The sequence below is a fragment of the Thermobia domestica genome, chromosome 11 (genome assembly GCF_964235325.1).
Source record: "Thermobia domestica chromosome 11, izTheDome1.hap1.1, whole genome shotgun sequence".
Classification (NCBI taxonomy): domain Eukaryota; kingdom Metazoa; phylum Arthropoda; class Insecta; order Zygentoma; family Lepismatidae; genus Thermobia; species Thermobia domestica.
The window spans coordinates 189,080,231-189,097,633 of NC_137464.1; the positions used below are offsets into that span (position 1 = coordinate 189,080,231).

General features: G+C 35.9%; 1 protein-coding gene across 1 annotated transcript in view; it reads left to right on the forward strand.

Moving 5' to 3' along the window:
• kl-3 (dynein heavy chain 8, axonemal kl-3) overlaps window positions 1-17,403 on the forward strand; it is a 555,080-nt gene that overhangs the window by 94,437 nt on the left and 443,240 nt on the right. The window contains exons 14-15 of the mRNA XM_081731423.1: window positions 9,174-9,489; window positions 16,736-16,898. Of these exons, the coding sequence (XP_081587549.1) occupies window positions 9,174-9,489; window positions 16,736-16,898 (479 nt within the window). The remainder of the gene's footprint in view (window positions 1-9,173; window positions 9,490-16,735; window positions 16,899-17,403) is intronic.

The following is a 17,403-nucleotide window of genomic DNA, read 5'->3' on the forward strand; positions in this document are numbered from 1 at the left end:
TCTTAACCAAACATAACTAAGAATGCAAATCAGACAGATTCATTTATGTATTTAATTTAATGTATGCAAGTTAATTTACAGAGATACGGGGCGCATCTCAAAATAAAAGTGCCGATATTAAAATAAAAGTAGGAAAAGAAATTCATTGTGATGGATATACAAGTATTTTTCGACTTAGTCATCATAAACCTTCAGACATTTTTGGTAACGTGCCTCAAGTTTCCGTATATCCTCTGTGTAAAAATCTGCCGCTGAGAGCACAGCCAGTCTAGAACTCATGTCTTGAATACTTTACTGAACTCGAAATGCTTCGATGCAAGCCACCTTTTCTGTTGAAGGAAAAGAAAGAGATTGATGGAGGCAAGGTTGGGACTTGTTGCAGGTTCTTATAATGAATAATATAGAACCTCTCGGACAGTACGTTTTGTGGTGTATTCTCACGATTAATAGCAAAAGTAAACATGAAATTTTCAACTAAACGAATATAACAAATTTTATTGTAATAATTCAAAAATAGAAAACAACAAATTTTAAATAGATAATTTCTCTTTGAGGTAATCAACAAAACATAATATCGATTCAATTTAGGTTTCAAGTAATTTAGACTATCCGCAAGAAAAAATAATAATGGGTATTTCGAATGTCTGTGAAGCATGTTATCGTTTGAAGTACTTTATACCCAACATAAATTGTCCATATTCTTCTCCATGCAAATAATAATAAAAAGAATACATACCAAGAATTCAGGTAATTTAACATCTACTTGGTCCAATTCTAACATAAATCTAGCTGGTCAAACAGGTTTGTCGAAATTATTTCCATTCAAAATTTTCCCTTTTCTTGATAACACAACTTATTTTCCATTGTTCTTTTTTAGTATCAACACACTAAATACACTGGATGTGATTCGAAGCACCAAAAAAACGATAATATTTCATAGACAACATGCTTTAGATGCTTAAACTACTAAGAAAAAATAAAGGTAGTCCTACTTCTCCTTACCCAGTTTTTCCAACTGAAGAGGGGAGGTTTGCTGCACATCCACGAAAACTCGTAGGTGGCAGCACCGTCCACTACGTCAGTCAGAGAACAAGATAGCCAGCTAATATGCACCTAAGACAGTGTCACCTGTCCAAGAGGCATACGTTAGCTAATTATATTTTTTTTTTCTTCCGAACAAATAAATTTTGTCACACAACAGACTGTAAGAGAGATGATTGAATAGTTTCCATCGAAATCTTTGAATTTTCTCAACAGTACGAGTAGTTGTGTGTGGCCGGACGTTGTCATGGATTAGAATAATTCCAGGGTGTAGCACTCCTCTCCACCAATTTTGGTACGTCGTGAATTATTCAGTATTAGACAATACACATCTGCTGTAATTGTTCGTCCTGGTTCCAAGAATTCCACAAGAATCACACCGATTTGCTCCCAAAATATGGTTGCCATGATGTTGTGAATTGATGGTGTTTGTTAGAATTTCTTCGCTTTAAGAGAACCAGAGTGCCGCCATTGTTTAGATCGTCCATCTGAACACTAGGCCTTCCGCTATGCTCATCGTCATGAACAGTTAAACGTCATTTCTGACACCCTCTCTACCATTGCTGACAGTGTCGTGCAGTGACTTTTCTCACAGAGGACTAGGTTCGAAGAGAATGTGTGCTGTACAGTGGAGGTCCTGACTAGTATTGTTGACACCAAACAACACAATTTATGTTTCTGTAAACGCTTCTTCTACCAAGCCTCTTTCTTTCAGGAAATGGGTAATTTCAGTCACAGTTTTATTTGAAAAATCTAAGAGTCTGTAAACCTATATTAATTTACTCCGCAAATTGTTAAAATTAAAAAAAAAAAAATACTCCCGTAACTTGACTGAAGGTCAAAAACAAGCAATCAGGAAATCGAGATTTCAAGCACTAAAAATTCTTGAAATCTAACAGCTCAAGAAATTCTAACTCATTGAGATCTTGAAATCTCACCTCCATTTGTCCAATCACAGTATCAAAAATGTCATTGTAAAGACGCACATATTTAATTTTTGGATCTGTTGAGTCATCTACTTTACGTCTTTTATTATAAGGTTCCCGTTGTCATCTAATTCTACTTTTCTAGAAGTCTCATCAAAATCGTTTCTTGCATTTCTAAGTTGAGATACCATCTTTTGTACTTTTTGGATGCAATATTTCACATCCAAGGTTTTACTTTAAAGAATGTTGAATAGTATATTCGTGCACGAAAAAAAAATGACTGAAAACTTTTAGTAGATATGCAAAATCGAAATCCTTCAAACTCTCACATTTTTTTGTAGTCATGAAAGCTTCGGTGTCGCAATTATCTGAATCTTCTACAATGTTCTTAGAACACCGTAAGAGTTATATTTGATTTGCATTTACTGCATTCACAATTCTGGAATTGTAATTCTATCTTATATTGGCAACCGTTGGAAATCGCTTAGTTACTTCTGATTCAGCAGGCGCGTTACAGCGTTTCGATGAATATGAAAAGAAATTTCGAATGCCACTTATTTAAAAAAATATATATATATATATATTTTACATTCCTTGATGTGATTAACAAACTGCGGAACAACGAGACTGCGTCTGTGAGCATAGTAGTGTATGGTGAGTGCACTCAAACACCTTTTCACAAAAGATTGTAAACCGTTCAAATGTCCAGAAAATGTTTCAGCTCCATCCATAGCCTAGTGCTACAAGCTTTTGCTTACAATTAAAGTGAGAGAGAACTTGAAAAACATGCTCACTTAGAGCAGTCGCAGTGCAATCACTAGTAACATCTGCAAAACAAATAAATCTTTCATGAATATTTCCGTCTTTCACGTACCGATTGAATGTTGAGAAATCTTTGCAATATCCGTAGTTTTGTCCAACTTACTGCTGTAAAAAGTGTATTGTTTATTTCTGACTTAATTTTATCCAGAATTACTCACCAACACATTTAATAATATAATTTTGAATTCTGTTTGATGTTCCTTTAAACACTCCCGTGCTGTGAAGATGACAAATCAACATGGGCGCCCGAACGAGAGGCAGGGTGGGGCCTGGACCTTCCTCTGGTTCACGAAAATGTATACGTAATATAGCAAACCACGTATATTAAATACCAGAAATACCAAACGCAACATAGCAACCATCAAGATGGGCCCCTTCCTAGAAAATTTCTTCGGGTGCCCCTGCAAGTCCATTTAGTGTCGTACTTAGAAAGTAACTGAATTACTTCAATATAGTTTCCCTAATTGACAGAATCTTCCTGTTCGTTATGACCTCTAAATGACAGCTCTTATTTAATCATAAAACAAGAGGAATAAATCAATCTGTTCATTAGTTCTCGGTTTGAATCAACTTCTGCATTGCTTGGTCAATTGAAGATCAATTCTGGTTCTCCCGAAAGTTTTCAATTTAGTTATTGTGGACAGGTGTGAATAACATTTTTCGTGGCGCAATTTGGGTTTGTGAAAATTGTTCATGTCACAAAAGCCATCATTATTCCACACGTCCTTTTCTATGTGGAACAGAATACAAGGCCAGCAATACAGTTTGTTTCTTGTCTTACATGCAGTTAACTATTTTGAAGAAGCAAAATAATTCGTTTTGATATTATGTATATAATCTTTCATTTTTATCTGAATGGAAATGCTTGGAGTTGTTCTATAATATCACTGGTTATTATTTGTTGCTTTTCTTGAAAATTAAGGAATCCAAATGATACCATAAATAATTGGTCCAGAATACAACACTGAAACGGCCGATCCCCACCCCTACTGTCCCCTGTACCAATTGAAGTAATATCATTGCTTGCGCCATTGCTTTGCTGCAAGGGACTCGATTTCTCAGACGAGTCCCCTTCCATACTTTATTCTTCGGGTCATTTTCAAAATATATTGATAATCTAAAAAGTTCACACTTCACTAGATCTCTCAAAGTGTCAAGATTAATACTGTAAATTTAATTGCTATTAACTGTAAAAAGCAAACGAGCATTAAATTCGCTTACGACAGAACGCCCGTGCTTAGAGCTTAGACTACATAATATGAGGACTAGCTGGCTGGACCCTGTTCCCTTCCCCGAGAAAAGCCGATTAAAACCCGAGCGTTTCCGATCTCCACTTCGATGTCGCACCCAACAAACGGGCGCTGACTAAAGTTGTGTGAGAACAATTGAAATAGTGTTATTTTACGAAAATAGAGAAATACAATGTTTTCGTTTTCTTTGGTATATATTTATCACAAAATACTTTAATTAAAATGCCAGGGGGCTAGCCTAGTCCCCTAGTCCCCTTGACGGCACGCCGCTGATTGCTGAATTTCCCTTCACTCGTTCTGCCGGTGCGTAAATGTTACACAATTCCTGGTGGATATCAGCTGCATTCTGTCTTTTAGTGTTCAGAAATCGTATGATAGCTCTCACTTCATATTTTGCGGAATTTTACATTACGGCAGCCATTTCATCTTACTGCTACTCGCACGTATGCAACTCGGACGATTCTATTCCTGTTGCAAGCATAAAAGATTAGTACATGCTCCTGCGCATGCTTAACTTCATCAATGTTGCCAACCTCACGTAAAAAATAAGTGTCCTTTTTTGACATGCCCCTCGTAGTCAGGGGCGTTTCTGGCAAGTTAAAATTGAGGGGACGGGGAACATTACAATGCTATTAGACCGCAACTGAATTTACGTCAAAATTATTAGTAAATGGTAATTTAGGATACTTGAATTATGATTGATTCTCATATTACCTTTACCAATACAATCGATAGGTTAAGCATGACATATTTCCGTCATTATTTGTCGTTCATTTGTTTCTGATGGGTTCCGAAGTCTTGAGCTGCATATGGAGTCGTGAGCTGCATGATTATATTTCACATTGATTTATAAATACTATAACGAAACAGAGAATTACTTTTTTTTTGAAATTTCTGAAAGAGGGAACTTTGAAGTCCAAATAAATTAAAGATAAGTAAGGGAGGGAACTTATGTGCATGAAAATGAAGTGGAACATCCAGCAGTCTATGCTTTCTGTACGTACCAGATATTTCAAACCGAAAATGTGAGTTTTAGACCCTTGCATTTAGGTTCAGTGCAGTAGTGATAAAATCACTTATCTCACCTATTCACCATAATTTTCTTCCATTACTGCCATAAATTTAAGTTTCCACACAATATGGTTTTTAGGTAACTCTTTCGCCTTGACATAGGAAATATACTTTTAATACTATCCATTAATTTATTATTTCTTTACCTTCCTTGTTTTCCTTCTACCATACCTCCTACATATCATTCGGAATATAATTTATTCTCCAACAATATCTTAATTACGTCCATTAATATTCTTTTTATTCATTATTTCCAATGTACCTCATTGGTTCTTTGTTCCAAAATTTTACATTCACCTCAAAGTACAAATTTCCAGAACTCAAATATTTTGTGTTGTCTTCTCGTAGTGCAACGTTTCTGCTTCTTACAATGCAATACTCTTCATCCCAGTCCTTTCTGTAACTCTTCATTCAGTGACTCACATAGTACGCTTTTCATCACAATCTTCTTAAGAATTTTTCACCATTTATCCCGCCATTTCTATTTAAAGTTTACATTTTATACTATATAGGCACGTTAATAATACTATGTAGGTATTGTAATAGGCACCTAATCTACTGCCTTGCTCAGACGTTTATCACAGCTTCAATCATCTACCCATTACTGCTTTAATCTTTTTCATATTTATTTTCATCTCATATTATTTTCAGAGCTCTTCCTTATGTTCTCTGGTATCATGTTAATTTTCGATTCAGACTCTGCGGTAACGACCATTTCTTCATTAGTCCGTCTACCTCCTATAATCAGTGTTTCCCAATCAAACTCTTTAAGATAGTACTCGTAAATGATGTTACTGGGAGATTTTTTTTTTTTTTTATCAAATATCTCTTCCCATTTCGTCATCCTATATTACTTGCAGTATTTCAACTTTAAATACTTGGTTGATATGTAAGTTTTTTCGAATCTTTGATCTTTTATCCTAAGCTCGTTTAGTACTTGTATTCGAGTCACTTGCTGGAATTCTATGTTCTGTGATATATATCGGGAGAGACTGCAGTGGCAAGGCAAATGAAATATAATTATATTGAGTGATGGAAGAGTTTTGTTGTTGTTGTTTTGTTTTGTCCCACAGTGATGGATCTCGGGCACTGTGGGACATTATGGGATAGCACCTGACCGCTAGTCGAGCTCACAATAACCATTTCCTAGATAGACATACAGCAACTGTACGACCAGCTACGCATCTGATCTGTTCCTTGAGGGGCTGCTCGGAGTAGTTATATGTAGTATTAAGATGAGTGTTGTACATTTTTGAACAGTCTGTATAACATGTTCAGGATGTCTCGTCAATGCCATGTTGGGAACAGTACCATCTACAGTCATTTTCTTCTTGTGTATAACTTTGAGCCAGTGTTCTTAAGCGCACTTGCAGGAGTGTAGTTCTATAGTCCTCATACAAAGTCTTGACTCTCTGAAAGAAGTCTTATGATAACATTCTTGATTTGATTACACATTTCTAATATTTCTTTTTCCTTCATCTCCTGTATTCTTAAGGAAATGGTGTATATTGTCTACCTTTTCGTCCTTGATTTCGCTATGTGTTTTTGAACTTGTCCCTTAGCACCCCAATTCCTTTGTCATCATCATTTACTTCGTTTTCCGTTTTAATATCTAAGATGTAAAATTTATTCTTGTTATCATCCGGTTTCACAATGTATTCTTTCCATCTTTCTCAAGCTACAATTCTCTCGTTAAAAGTTCATTTCTATCTTAAGTTTCTATATTATCATAGTAGTTTTCATTTGCTACCTTCTGTTTCCATGAAATTTATCTTCATATATATTATTAAAATTTCTCTATCCTTTTTAATTCCTCTTGTCACCTTTACTTCTATTGTATATTTCTATATCTTTGTAGATTTCCTTTTTTAATTCGCAGATCAACTTTCTACACATTTTTCCTTTCTCTAGTCATCGTTTGTTATGAAATCCAATCGTTAATCATTGCTGTTTAAGCAAAGACAAAAATGTATGACTGAAGCCGAAACTACTTTGACTAATCAAGAAATGTAGCTTTTTAAATACATATATACCTATACATCCATTAAAAGTGCCACACGTCAAATGGATATTTCAATCTCACCAACCTAATATTTAACAACACATATAAATTAATTTGTTCTGCCTCTCTGTACTTCTTCCATATTTATCAGCATTGGTCAATTTCAACTGCTCAACAAAATATTGTGGAGATATGTCCTTCTTGTCCCCCTACCAGGGACGTCCGTGCTCGTAGTATATACTTCATGCTTATAGTTTATAATATTAAAAATCGAGTATTAACTTCAAACTCTCATATAAGTATTTTAAATACAGAGAATAGAATAGAATAGAATAGAATAGAATAGAATATTTTATTGTCATTGAGCTTTACAGGCAATAGACAACGTCCGAATGAAATATACATAGCTATAGATACAGATATATATATAAAATAATCATTACATACAGACAATCAGTTATTGGTTAATATTATTATGAACAATCTAATAATATTTGAAATAAAGTGATACTGCAAACTAGGACACAATGTCTTGACATTCAATAAACTCTTGAATCGAGTAAAATGGATTCGTTATTAACCTGTCATATAACTTTTTCTTAAAAACCTTAAATGGCAGCTGTTGTATGGAAGATGTTAGTTTATTAAATAGCTTTGGTCCTATAACTAAATAACTATTTTTGATCTTCGATAATCTAGTGAAGGGTATATCAATTTTCTTACACAATCTAGTATTATATGTATGTACTTCATCTCTGAGTGTCATATTTGCCAGGTTTTGCTTAGTGTAAAGTATCACTTGATAAATATATACATTAACTACTGTCATTATCTTAAGCCTGATAAATAGTGGTTTGCAGTGTTCTTTATCATGTGTTCCAACAATAATCCTGATGGCTTTCTTTTGCAAAACTAGAACATCATGTGCTTGGCTACTGTTACCCCAAAGCAAAATCCCATATCCAATTATGCTGTGGAAAAATGCAAAATATGAATTCCTCAGATACTCATAAGAAACTGTATCTTTCAATTTTCTTAACAGAAAGAGCACTCGGGAGAGCTTTGTACATACATATTTGACATGTTGTTCCCAGGTTAGTTGGCTGTCTATACGTATACCAAGAAATTTAACCTCAGATACATCATAGTTTCCTCTATCATTGCAGTGATTGAGACTAAAGGTTACTTTTTTTTGTTTTATCTTGATTTAGCACATAACCATTTCTTTTAAACCAGGTCGCTGCCTCTCTTAATGCAGCTTGAGCTTCTATATACACTTCTTCAAAGCTTGTATTTATGTTAAGTACCGTAGTGTCATCCGCGTATAGAATTGATGTGGTATTAGTATTTAGAGGCAAATCATTTATCATTATTAAAAATAGTACCGGACCCAGAACAGAACCCTGCGGTACCCCATATTTCACTTCTAAGATGTTTGAATGCATGTTGTTAACACTGACTATCTGTTTACGTTCATTTAAATAGGATTTTACAAAGTTTAAACTGCTACTGTGGAATCCGTAATACGCTAACTTATCACATATAATTTTATGATCTACACAATCAAATGCTTTACTTAAATCGCAGAATGTAGCTAGAGCAAAACCCTTATTTTCAAAAACTTCATAATTTTTTCGTTAGTGATTCTACTGCATCAATTGTGGATTTCCCAGATCTGAATCCAAATTGAGCTTCAAGAATTATGTTTTGCTCAGTCATATATTTATATAGCTGATCTTTAACAATAGTTTCCATAATTTTAGAAAAAACTAGATAATGGTGAAACAAGATAATGAGACACATAATTATTACAGCAAGGGTTCAGTGTAGCTGTAGAGTGTCTAATCAATGGTGAGTAATCTATAGCTATTACTAAAAATAGAGAAACTATGTATTAAAATTTATAAAATAACGTAAACTTTATTGAAAGGTTCCTATGCTTCTTTAGAATAATAATTAACAACTCACCTTAATAATTTTCCTTTCATTCTTTAGAATAGTTGTTTTGTATTGCTTTTGTGTTGTTATAAACTGTAAAATTTGTTATATTTTTAAAAACAGGTTTTTGATATGATGGGAGCTCGAATTGAAGGAGTATTGGAGTCTTTAGCAACTGGTAATTTTATTGCGGTCCCAGAGCAGGATCCAGTGACCATTGCTGAATTCATAGAATTGAATAATAAAAAGCGGGCTCAAATAGGTAGAGATCTTGAAGTCAAGTCTCAGGCAGTTGAAGATGCAGTTATCGAGCTCATTAATAAGTGTTTAGGTGCTATTGATCAACCAGAAATTGAAAATACTAAATATGACTGGATGAATCCCGAAGAGATGCAGAAAAGTCTAACTAGAAAGAAGGCCGGAGAAGAAGGCGGTAGCAGTAAGTAATATTGCATACTATCTTTAATAAATAAAAGCTATACCTCTTTCAATATATTGTACAATATTATTAGCTCTTATAGGGGTAAAAAAAATGTCCACAGACGGAACATATACCAAATAATGTATACAGTATTTCATCGAGCTGATGATACAGATCAATATAAATCTTCATGTGTAGCTTCCTTGGAAAACGATCTTTTGTAAATCTAAAAATTGATGCTGTACGATAACCACGCCATCTGTTAAGATAAAAATAATACAAAAGTACACCCTTTTCATTATGATACTAGCAGTAGGCAAAAAATAATACAAAAGTACACCCTTTTCATTATGATACTAGCAAGTAGGCAAAAAATAATACAAAAGTACACCCTTTTCATTATGATACTAGCAAGTATCCAAAAAATAATACAAAAGTACACCCTTTTCATTATGATACTAGCAAGTAGCCAAAAAATAATACAAAAGTACACCCTTTTCATTATGATACTAGCAAGTAGCCAAAAATAATACAAAAGTACACCCTTTTCATTATGACACCAGCAAGTAGCCAAAAAATAATACAAAAGTACACCTTTTTCATTATGATACTAGCAACTAGTCAAACAACTAGCAAGCTTACAGTACACAGTATCGTTAATGAGATATAGTCCAAAAGTATAATTAATTCTTAAACTTTATTTTTTATTGAACTATACTGTTACACAAAACAGATATCAGTCGATAGAATACGACAAGCTATACAAAATGAGATTCTTAAGGATAAATTCTCATTAATAGTTTCGGAAAATATCAAGAAAAACTAACTTTTATGGCGCAAAAAAATATGTTGTTCGTTGCTAATAATAATTGCTAATAATTCAAAAATTAAGTTTACGGTGAACGGGAGAAAGATAATGCTAATAACTTTTTAGACCTAACGTTTTACAGAAATCAGAATAAATTCCAAGCAAAACTACAAAAAAGCCTACATCTACTAATATTTATGCTCATAAGAAATCCGTCCACCCTTGACAGATTAAGCCAATATCTGGATCAATATCTTTTTTAGAGTATACAGACTATTGTCTTCAATCTCAGGCGTGTTAGAAGAATTTTAGAAACATTACTAAAATTGGGATCGCAGAGACACACATCTAACATTATTAAGGATGAAATAATTGAGTCCGGCAAAAAGAGTAGAGGAACTCAAGAATGAGTATCGTTCTATTACTTCCTTGTTTCAATCCAGAATAGTTAAAATAGGTAAAAAAAAAAATTAAAAAAAAAAAAAAAAGTTCACCTGTTAATTTGGGAAGGAGCCTGAGTCACTATAAAGGCTACTTTGCTGACAAATTTTCACGAAGTGGCATTTATCAGGCATTTTGTGGTTTTGAATAATCCTACATTGAAACGAAAAAAAAGAAGAAGAAGAAAAGTTGAGAGGAATATTATAGTGAATCTAAGGAGGGCAAAGACACTATTCTAGGATTCTCTAAACATTTACGAAAACCTAAACACATGGATCAGGACATTGCTCTGTTACATAGTGCTAAGTGCTATCTCTCAAATTAAAATCTTTTAAATCTTTTAAGTTTAACGTCCCATGGTTATGCCGGTTAGGCTAAAGGAGACGGTGATAATGAGAAATGAGTGAAATGGTGGAATAAAGAAAGTGGGAGGAAACGGGAGAACCCCGAGAAAACCCACGCGCACGGTGTTTGTCCACCACAAAGTTCACTTGGCGGGGGCTGGGATCGAACCCGGGACCCCAAGCACCTCTTAAATTAAAAGAAATGTTTTTGAGGCATTCTATATCAGGGATAAGAATTCAGGTCTGAATACTGACAAAGGTATCTAGATAAAGAGTAGGATGATATTATTAAAAATTTATTAACAAGAATAAAAATGTTATTCAAAAATTATAAATTGCTTCTTACATTTGGAAATTTGTATAATAGGTTGAAATACATAATTACGCAATATGCACTTATATATTTGACATAAGTTAATGTTACCATTTTAATTATTAATATATCTAAAAGGAATTTCATTATACAGTCACTAAATGTTAAAATGCTTAAAGTGAAATCGCGAGCTAACATTTATCCAAAATAAAAAACATATATTTCCTTTAGATAGAGAAGTAAAACAAATTTAGCTCTAAGCTATCCCCGTGGACTCACTTGCCCACTCACTACACTATACATGAACTTTTCAGCCTACTATGAAAATACCCGAAAGACAGTTATCGTTTAGACTGTTGTCACCAAGGATTTACCATCCCCTGAAATGGAGCCAGAGAAGGACAAAACTGGCTCCCCCGCTATTCGAAGCACTAAATGGTTCCCCGCCACAAGAGAATGTCTTCTATATATATGAGAGGTTCGGAAAGATATCCAACTGTTTTTCTAATAAAACACCCATTGATATATATAGATGGCATAGGCGGAATAAAAGAAAACTAAATTAAAACAGATCCCCATTCCCCTCTGACTGTATCCTAAACGTCCCGACAACGGGACAATGTTTTCAACTAGCATTCGTTATCTGTAAAAGAGGAAAATTTTCTATTTTTCGTTTATATGCTGTAGAAAAAAATATGTAATATTAATATATGGATTATATATGGTAAATACAAGATATCTTACATGAATAGTAGTAGTAATAATAATAAAAATATATATCACAGACCCTTTTACCTTTGAAACCAGCGCTGGTTTATCTTATACCTATATTGTAGTTACAAATATACAAGTATATATTCAAGTTATATACATACATATATATATAGTTACCGGGAAATATATATGTATAATAATAATAATAATAATAGAAATATATATAAGAAATCAGCAAGTGGCTCTGAAAGGGTCCCTTGCAACTGAAAGTCGTGAGCAATATTTTTTCACAACCATAATCTTTATTTGTAAATGAAACCAAATATATCATCTCAATCTACAGACCTTTCTTTCACTTTTTCACATAGTTTCCATTTTTTTGCACACATTTTCCCCATCGTTCTGCAAGTTTGAAAATACCCTTGCGATAGAATTCTGTTCCACTTGCCTGTATACACTGACGCACTGCTTGCCGAATATCCTCCAGTTTCTCGTAGCGACGGCCTCACATCTGTTCCTTCACAAAACCGAAAAAATGGTTGGCTGAGAGTGCCACATCGGGGCTGTAGGGAGAATGTGGAAGTGTTTCCCACCCAAATCTCCTGATCTGCTCCATAGTGGCACATGCAGTATGCGAACGCGCATTATCCTGTTGAAGGATGATCTTCTTTCCAGGGCGTCTATCACACAAGACACGACGGAGCTTCAAAAATGTCTGGATGTAGCAGGCAGAATTTATGTTTTGTCCAGGCTCAATAAAGCCAACCAGAATGCAACCATGTGCATCCCAGAAGACGCTCCCCATAACTTTCCCTACCGATTGCACTGTCTTCGCTTTCTTCTTCGGTGATGAATTCAAGTGGTGCCATTCCACACTTTGTCGTTTTGTTTGAAGTTCATAATAATGGAACCAGCTTATATCTTCAGTCACAATACTTGTCAAAAAGTCATCACCCTCATGTCGAAATCTCTGAAGAAGGGTTTGGGCAATGGTTAGTATGTGACGTGTGTGATCCTCGGTTAATAAATGTGGGATCCAATGGGCACAAACCTTCTGATAACCTAAGCTGTGAATCATTTCTTGCACCGCACTATGTCCAACGCCAAGTTTTGCAGCGATTTCATTCATAGTGATACGCCTATCTCCCCTAATCAGCTCATCAACTCTTACCTTGTTGCGTTCCGTAGAGGCAGTTCGAGGGCGCCCGCTGCGAGGCTAATCTTCAATCAGGGCCGTGCCTAGGGGGGCGAGCGGGGCGACGGCCCCGGGCGCCGAAGTAAGGGGGCGAAAAATTCGGGAGAAAAAAGGAAAAAGATAAGAAAAATTACTTGAAGTATACGTATGGGGGCGCCGTCGTATACTGTCGCCCCGGGCGCTGATTTTCCACGGCACGGCCCTGTCTTCAATACTCGTGTTTCCATCCTTAAAATGTTTCACCCACCTCCCAACACTACTGGTACCCGTGCACACATCTCCGTAAGCACGCTGCAGTCTGTGGTGAATTTCAGAAGCAAATTGGTCGTCTTTAACAAGGAATTCAATCACAACACGCTGTCGAAACGAAACATCGCTGCCCGCCATTTTGGAAATCCTGTCTGTGGCCACGTGCTAGCAACAGACGTCAACGTCAACGTCTGGAAAAAAAGAAAGGTCTGTAGATTGAGATAATATACTTGGTTTCACTTACAACTAAAGATTACGGTTGTGAAAACATGTTGCTCACGACTTTCAGTATGCTTCTCGTATTACTAAAAAAGAACATGTGTAGAAGAAATACTTAAAACTAAAAACTGAAGCTTACCCAAAATGCAATGAAACAGTAAATATTACTTTAAAACATCACTAAATTTAACTTACACGAATTATACTAGCACTTTATCTTGGAATAAAAAATATTTTAACTTATATCGAATTTCTTTTCTTTTAGTTAAAAAAAGACTGAAAAAATCCACAAATTACATTTCGATAATTAGAAACTTTGGCTCTAGTTAAATATACCGGTACCACGGTTCACCACGCGAAAAGTATGCGATATTGCGTGTACAATCCAATATTATATTATACGGTCGCGGAAGAGTTCGTGTACTCATTGAAGAAGTAAATCACTGTGCTTCAAAGAAAATTCAAAAGAATAGAATAAGTGTCTCGTCAGCAACCATTCATCAGGAGCATCTTCAATTCATTTCTTCAGTTCAGATTAACATACACAAGCAACATTTTTCGATTTTACAACAACATTGAAACATTCACAGTTCTTGTTTGCTGTAGACCAGTGACATCGTCAATCTTGTAGGGAGATTCTGTTTTTGTAAAACACTATTTATTCATAATAGTGGCGGATCCAGGGGGGGCGATCGGGGCAATCGCTCCCCCCTCAGAAGAGGAAACTTTTTTTTAAATTTTATATATAGATAAAACCCATCCCAGAGTTTGGAGCTCTTAAAAGTAGTTCTAAGTAGCAGTATTACCTCCCCCCCCCAGAAGTCCGTCCTGGATCCGCCCCTGATTCAAAAAAATATGCACATTATGAGAACATTCCATACCACAATGAGAGTGATACGTTCCATTGATGTGCGTAGGTGAAGGGCAGTGACAATATCGAAGAGAATTTTACTACCAAACAAGGCCTGTCCCTTGAGCAGACGAATTTCTGAGAATAGAAAGTCCCAGTAGGTAGAAGAAAGAAAACAATAGAATTGCGCTTTCTCTAAAGTTCAAAATCACTAAATAAAGTTCTTGTATATCTGTGTAACAAGCAGTGTGCGAATTGAAAAATTTTCCCAGGGGGGGATGAATTTCACCCATATGCGCACCCAGTCCTCCCCCATATATATATATACTAACAAGTACAAAACAGTTGAGATGTGAGATCTTTCATAAATTTTCACTCAAGTAATATTTAGGTTAGCTACGCAAAGTGAGAATTGTTCCCTTTTTCTATCTTTTCTATCTTATCTTTATGTCCATTTAAAAATACTCCAGAGGGGGGGAAAGTTATCCCTGCCAGGGATAAAATTTTTCTTCTCCAGGGTGGGAAAGATTTTTGTCACGGGGGGAAATCCCTGGCATCCCCCCTCCAATTCGCACCCTGGTAACAAGTGATATAATTTTTAAGTGTATATGTTCTTTATACAGGGTTTGTCCGGGAAGTAATAGGACTGATTTTATTCCGCCATGACTGTACTTCGGAGCGTGCGCGCACCGACTGGATCCGGTAGAGGGCGTTCCTAGCTAACGAACGAGCGGCTGGTCAGTTGTCTCCGAGCACACGGAGAGTCAGGACAGGCTTTTTCGCGCGACGTGTTTCTGTGAGTGGTGCAAGCCGAAAATGCAGCGTTCGTTAGAGCAGAGGTACGCGATTAAATTCTGTGTTAAACTCGGTAAATCTGCGACAGAAACGTTTGATATGATCAAGCAGGCTTACCCAGATGATGCTTTAGCAAGAAGTGGTGTGTTTCGGTGGCACAAGGCCTTTTCGGAGGACCGGGAAGAGGTCGCCGATGAAGACCGTGCTGGAAGACCTTCGACTTCGACAAACACCGACAATGTGACTCGTGTGTGCGAAGTTTTGAACTCAGACCATCGACTAAGTATTCGTTTAATTGCCCAGATGTTAAATTTACCAAAAACTGTGGTTCATGAAATTGTGACGGAGCATTTGAAAATGCGCAAGGTGTGCGCGAAGATTGTCCCAAAAGTGCTCACTGAAGACCAGAAATTGAGGCGAGTGGAATTGTGCCAAGAAAATTTGAACATGTGTGAAAGTGACCCCCAATTTTTGAACAACGTAATCTCAGGTGACGAATCATGGATCTTTGAGTATGATCCCGAGACAAAGAGGCAATCTTCCGAGTGGCACACTCCGGCGTCTCCTCGCCCAAAAAAGGGAAGAATGAGCAAATCCAAAGTGAAAACGATGCTCATCGTCTTTTTTGACATCAAAGACATCGTCCACCATGAATTTGTTCCTCCTGGACAAACCGTCAAAGCTAAGTTTTACGTGGAAGTGCTCAAGAGACTCAAACGAAGGGTCAATCGGGTCCAACCAGACACCGGAGCCGACTGGAAGCTGCACCACGACAATGCCCCGGCTCACACCGCCTTTCTTGTGAACAGCTACCTGACCAAGGCCGGCATCCCAACGCTTCCGCAGCCGCCCTATAGCCCAGATGTGGCCCCCCGGACTTCTTTTTGTTTCCTCGTCTGAAACGCCCGATGAAAGGCAAGCATTTTGAGACGACAGAGGGGATCCAAGCAGCTTCCACCGCGGCTCTCAAGGCTATTCCGGAGAATGACTTCCGTGACGCCTTCAATGCTTGGAAATCGCGCTGGCAGCACTGCATCGATGTAGAAGGAGCCTATTTTGAAAGTTTTTAAAGAATAGTAATGATTGGCTCAATAATTTTTTTTAAATCGACTCAGTCCTATTACTTTCCGGACAAACCCTGTATTCTTAATTGTTTATACATTTAATACTAATTCAGCTTCTGTAAGTATATTTTCCTTTCACTTGAACACTGATGTTGGTAGTTGCACTCAACCACTGAAATTAGTGGGTAAAATAGATCATCCTATTTATGCGAAATAATAAGCTTTTTACACTTTTTCTAGAAAATAAAGTGTTATTCTTTCTATCATTTCAGCTCCTGTTGATTACAACAAATTGACTGATTTCTCTGACGTAAACGTTTTAATCAATGATTGTTTAGATCTTTACTCAACGTTTAATCAGAGAAACCTTGAAGCACTGATTAAAGCAACGAGACTTTCTCTAGAAGCTATTAAGAAAAAAGTGATGTACCAAACGTAAGTTATATATTATTCATTACTTGAACTACTTATTCTATTCAAAACCACTATATAGTTTAAATATGAAGTATACAAATTGCCTTTTGCACAGTTACTTCAAAGTTTTTGATTATTCGTTTAACTTTGTGCTGATATCTATACTTTCAAAAAAAAAACTGCTGAAACAAATAAAAATTATGTGCCTATGTGCGCTAGAATTCTATCGAGAAATAATTGTTAGATCTTCTGAAACAATGATGACTGTCATGAACGTTAGTTTCTGAAAAAAAAAATAGTTTTTATGAATGTTGTAGTACATACCAAAGTTAAGTAAAGCGATATCTTCCTATGTTGTTGGCTGCCATCAGTTCAACTGAAAAGTGGTCAACTTGCGCAGGTAGCCAACTTACGGAAAATATTTGTAGTTTGTAGCAAATTTTATTGTAGAATGCAAGCGTATTTTTAATGTGACAATTTTATCTAAATATTAATTATTATATTATATATAATACTATGAAATGAA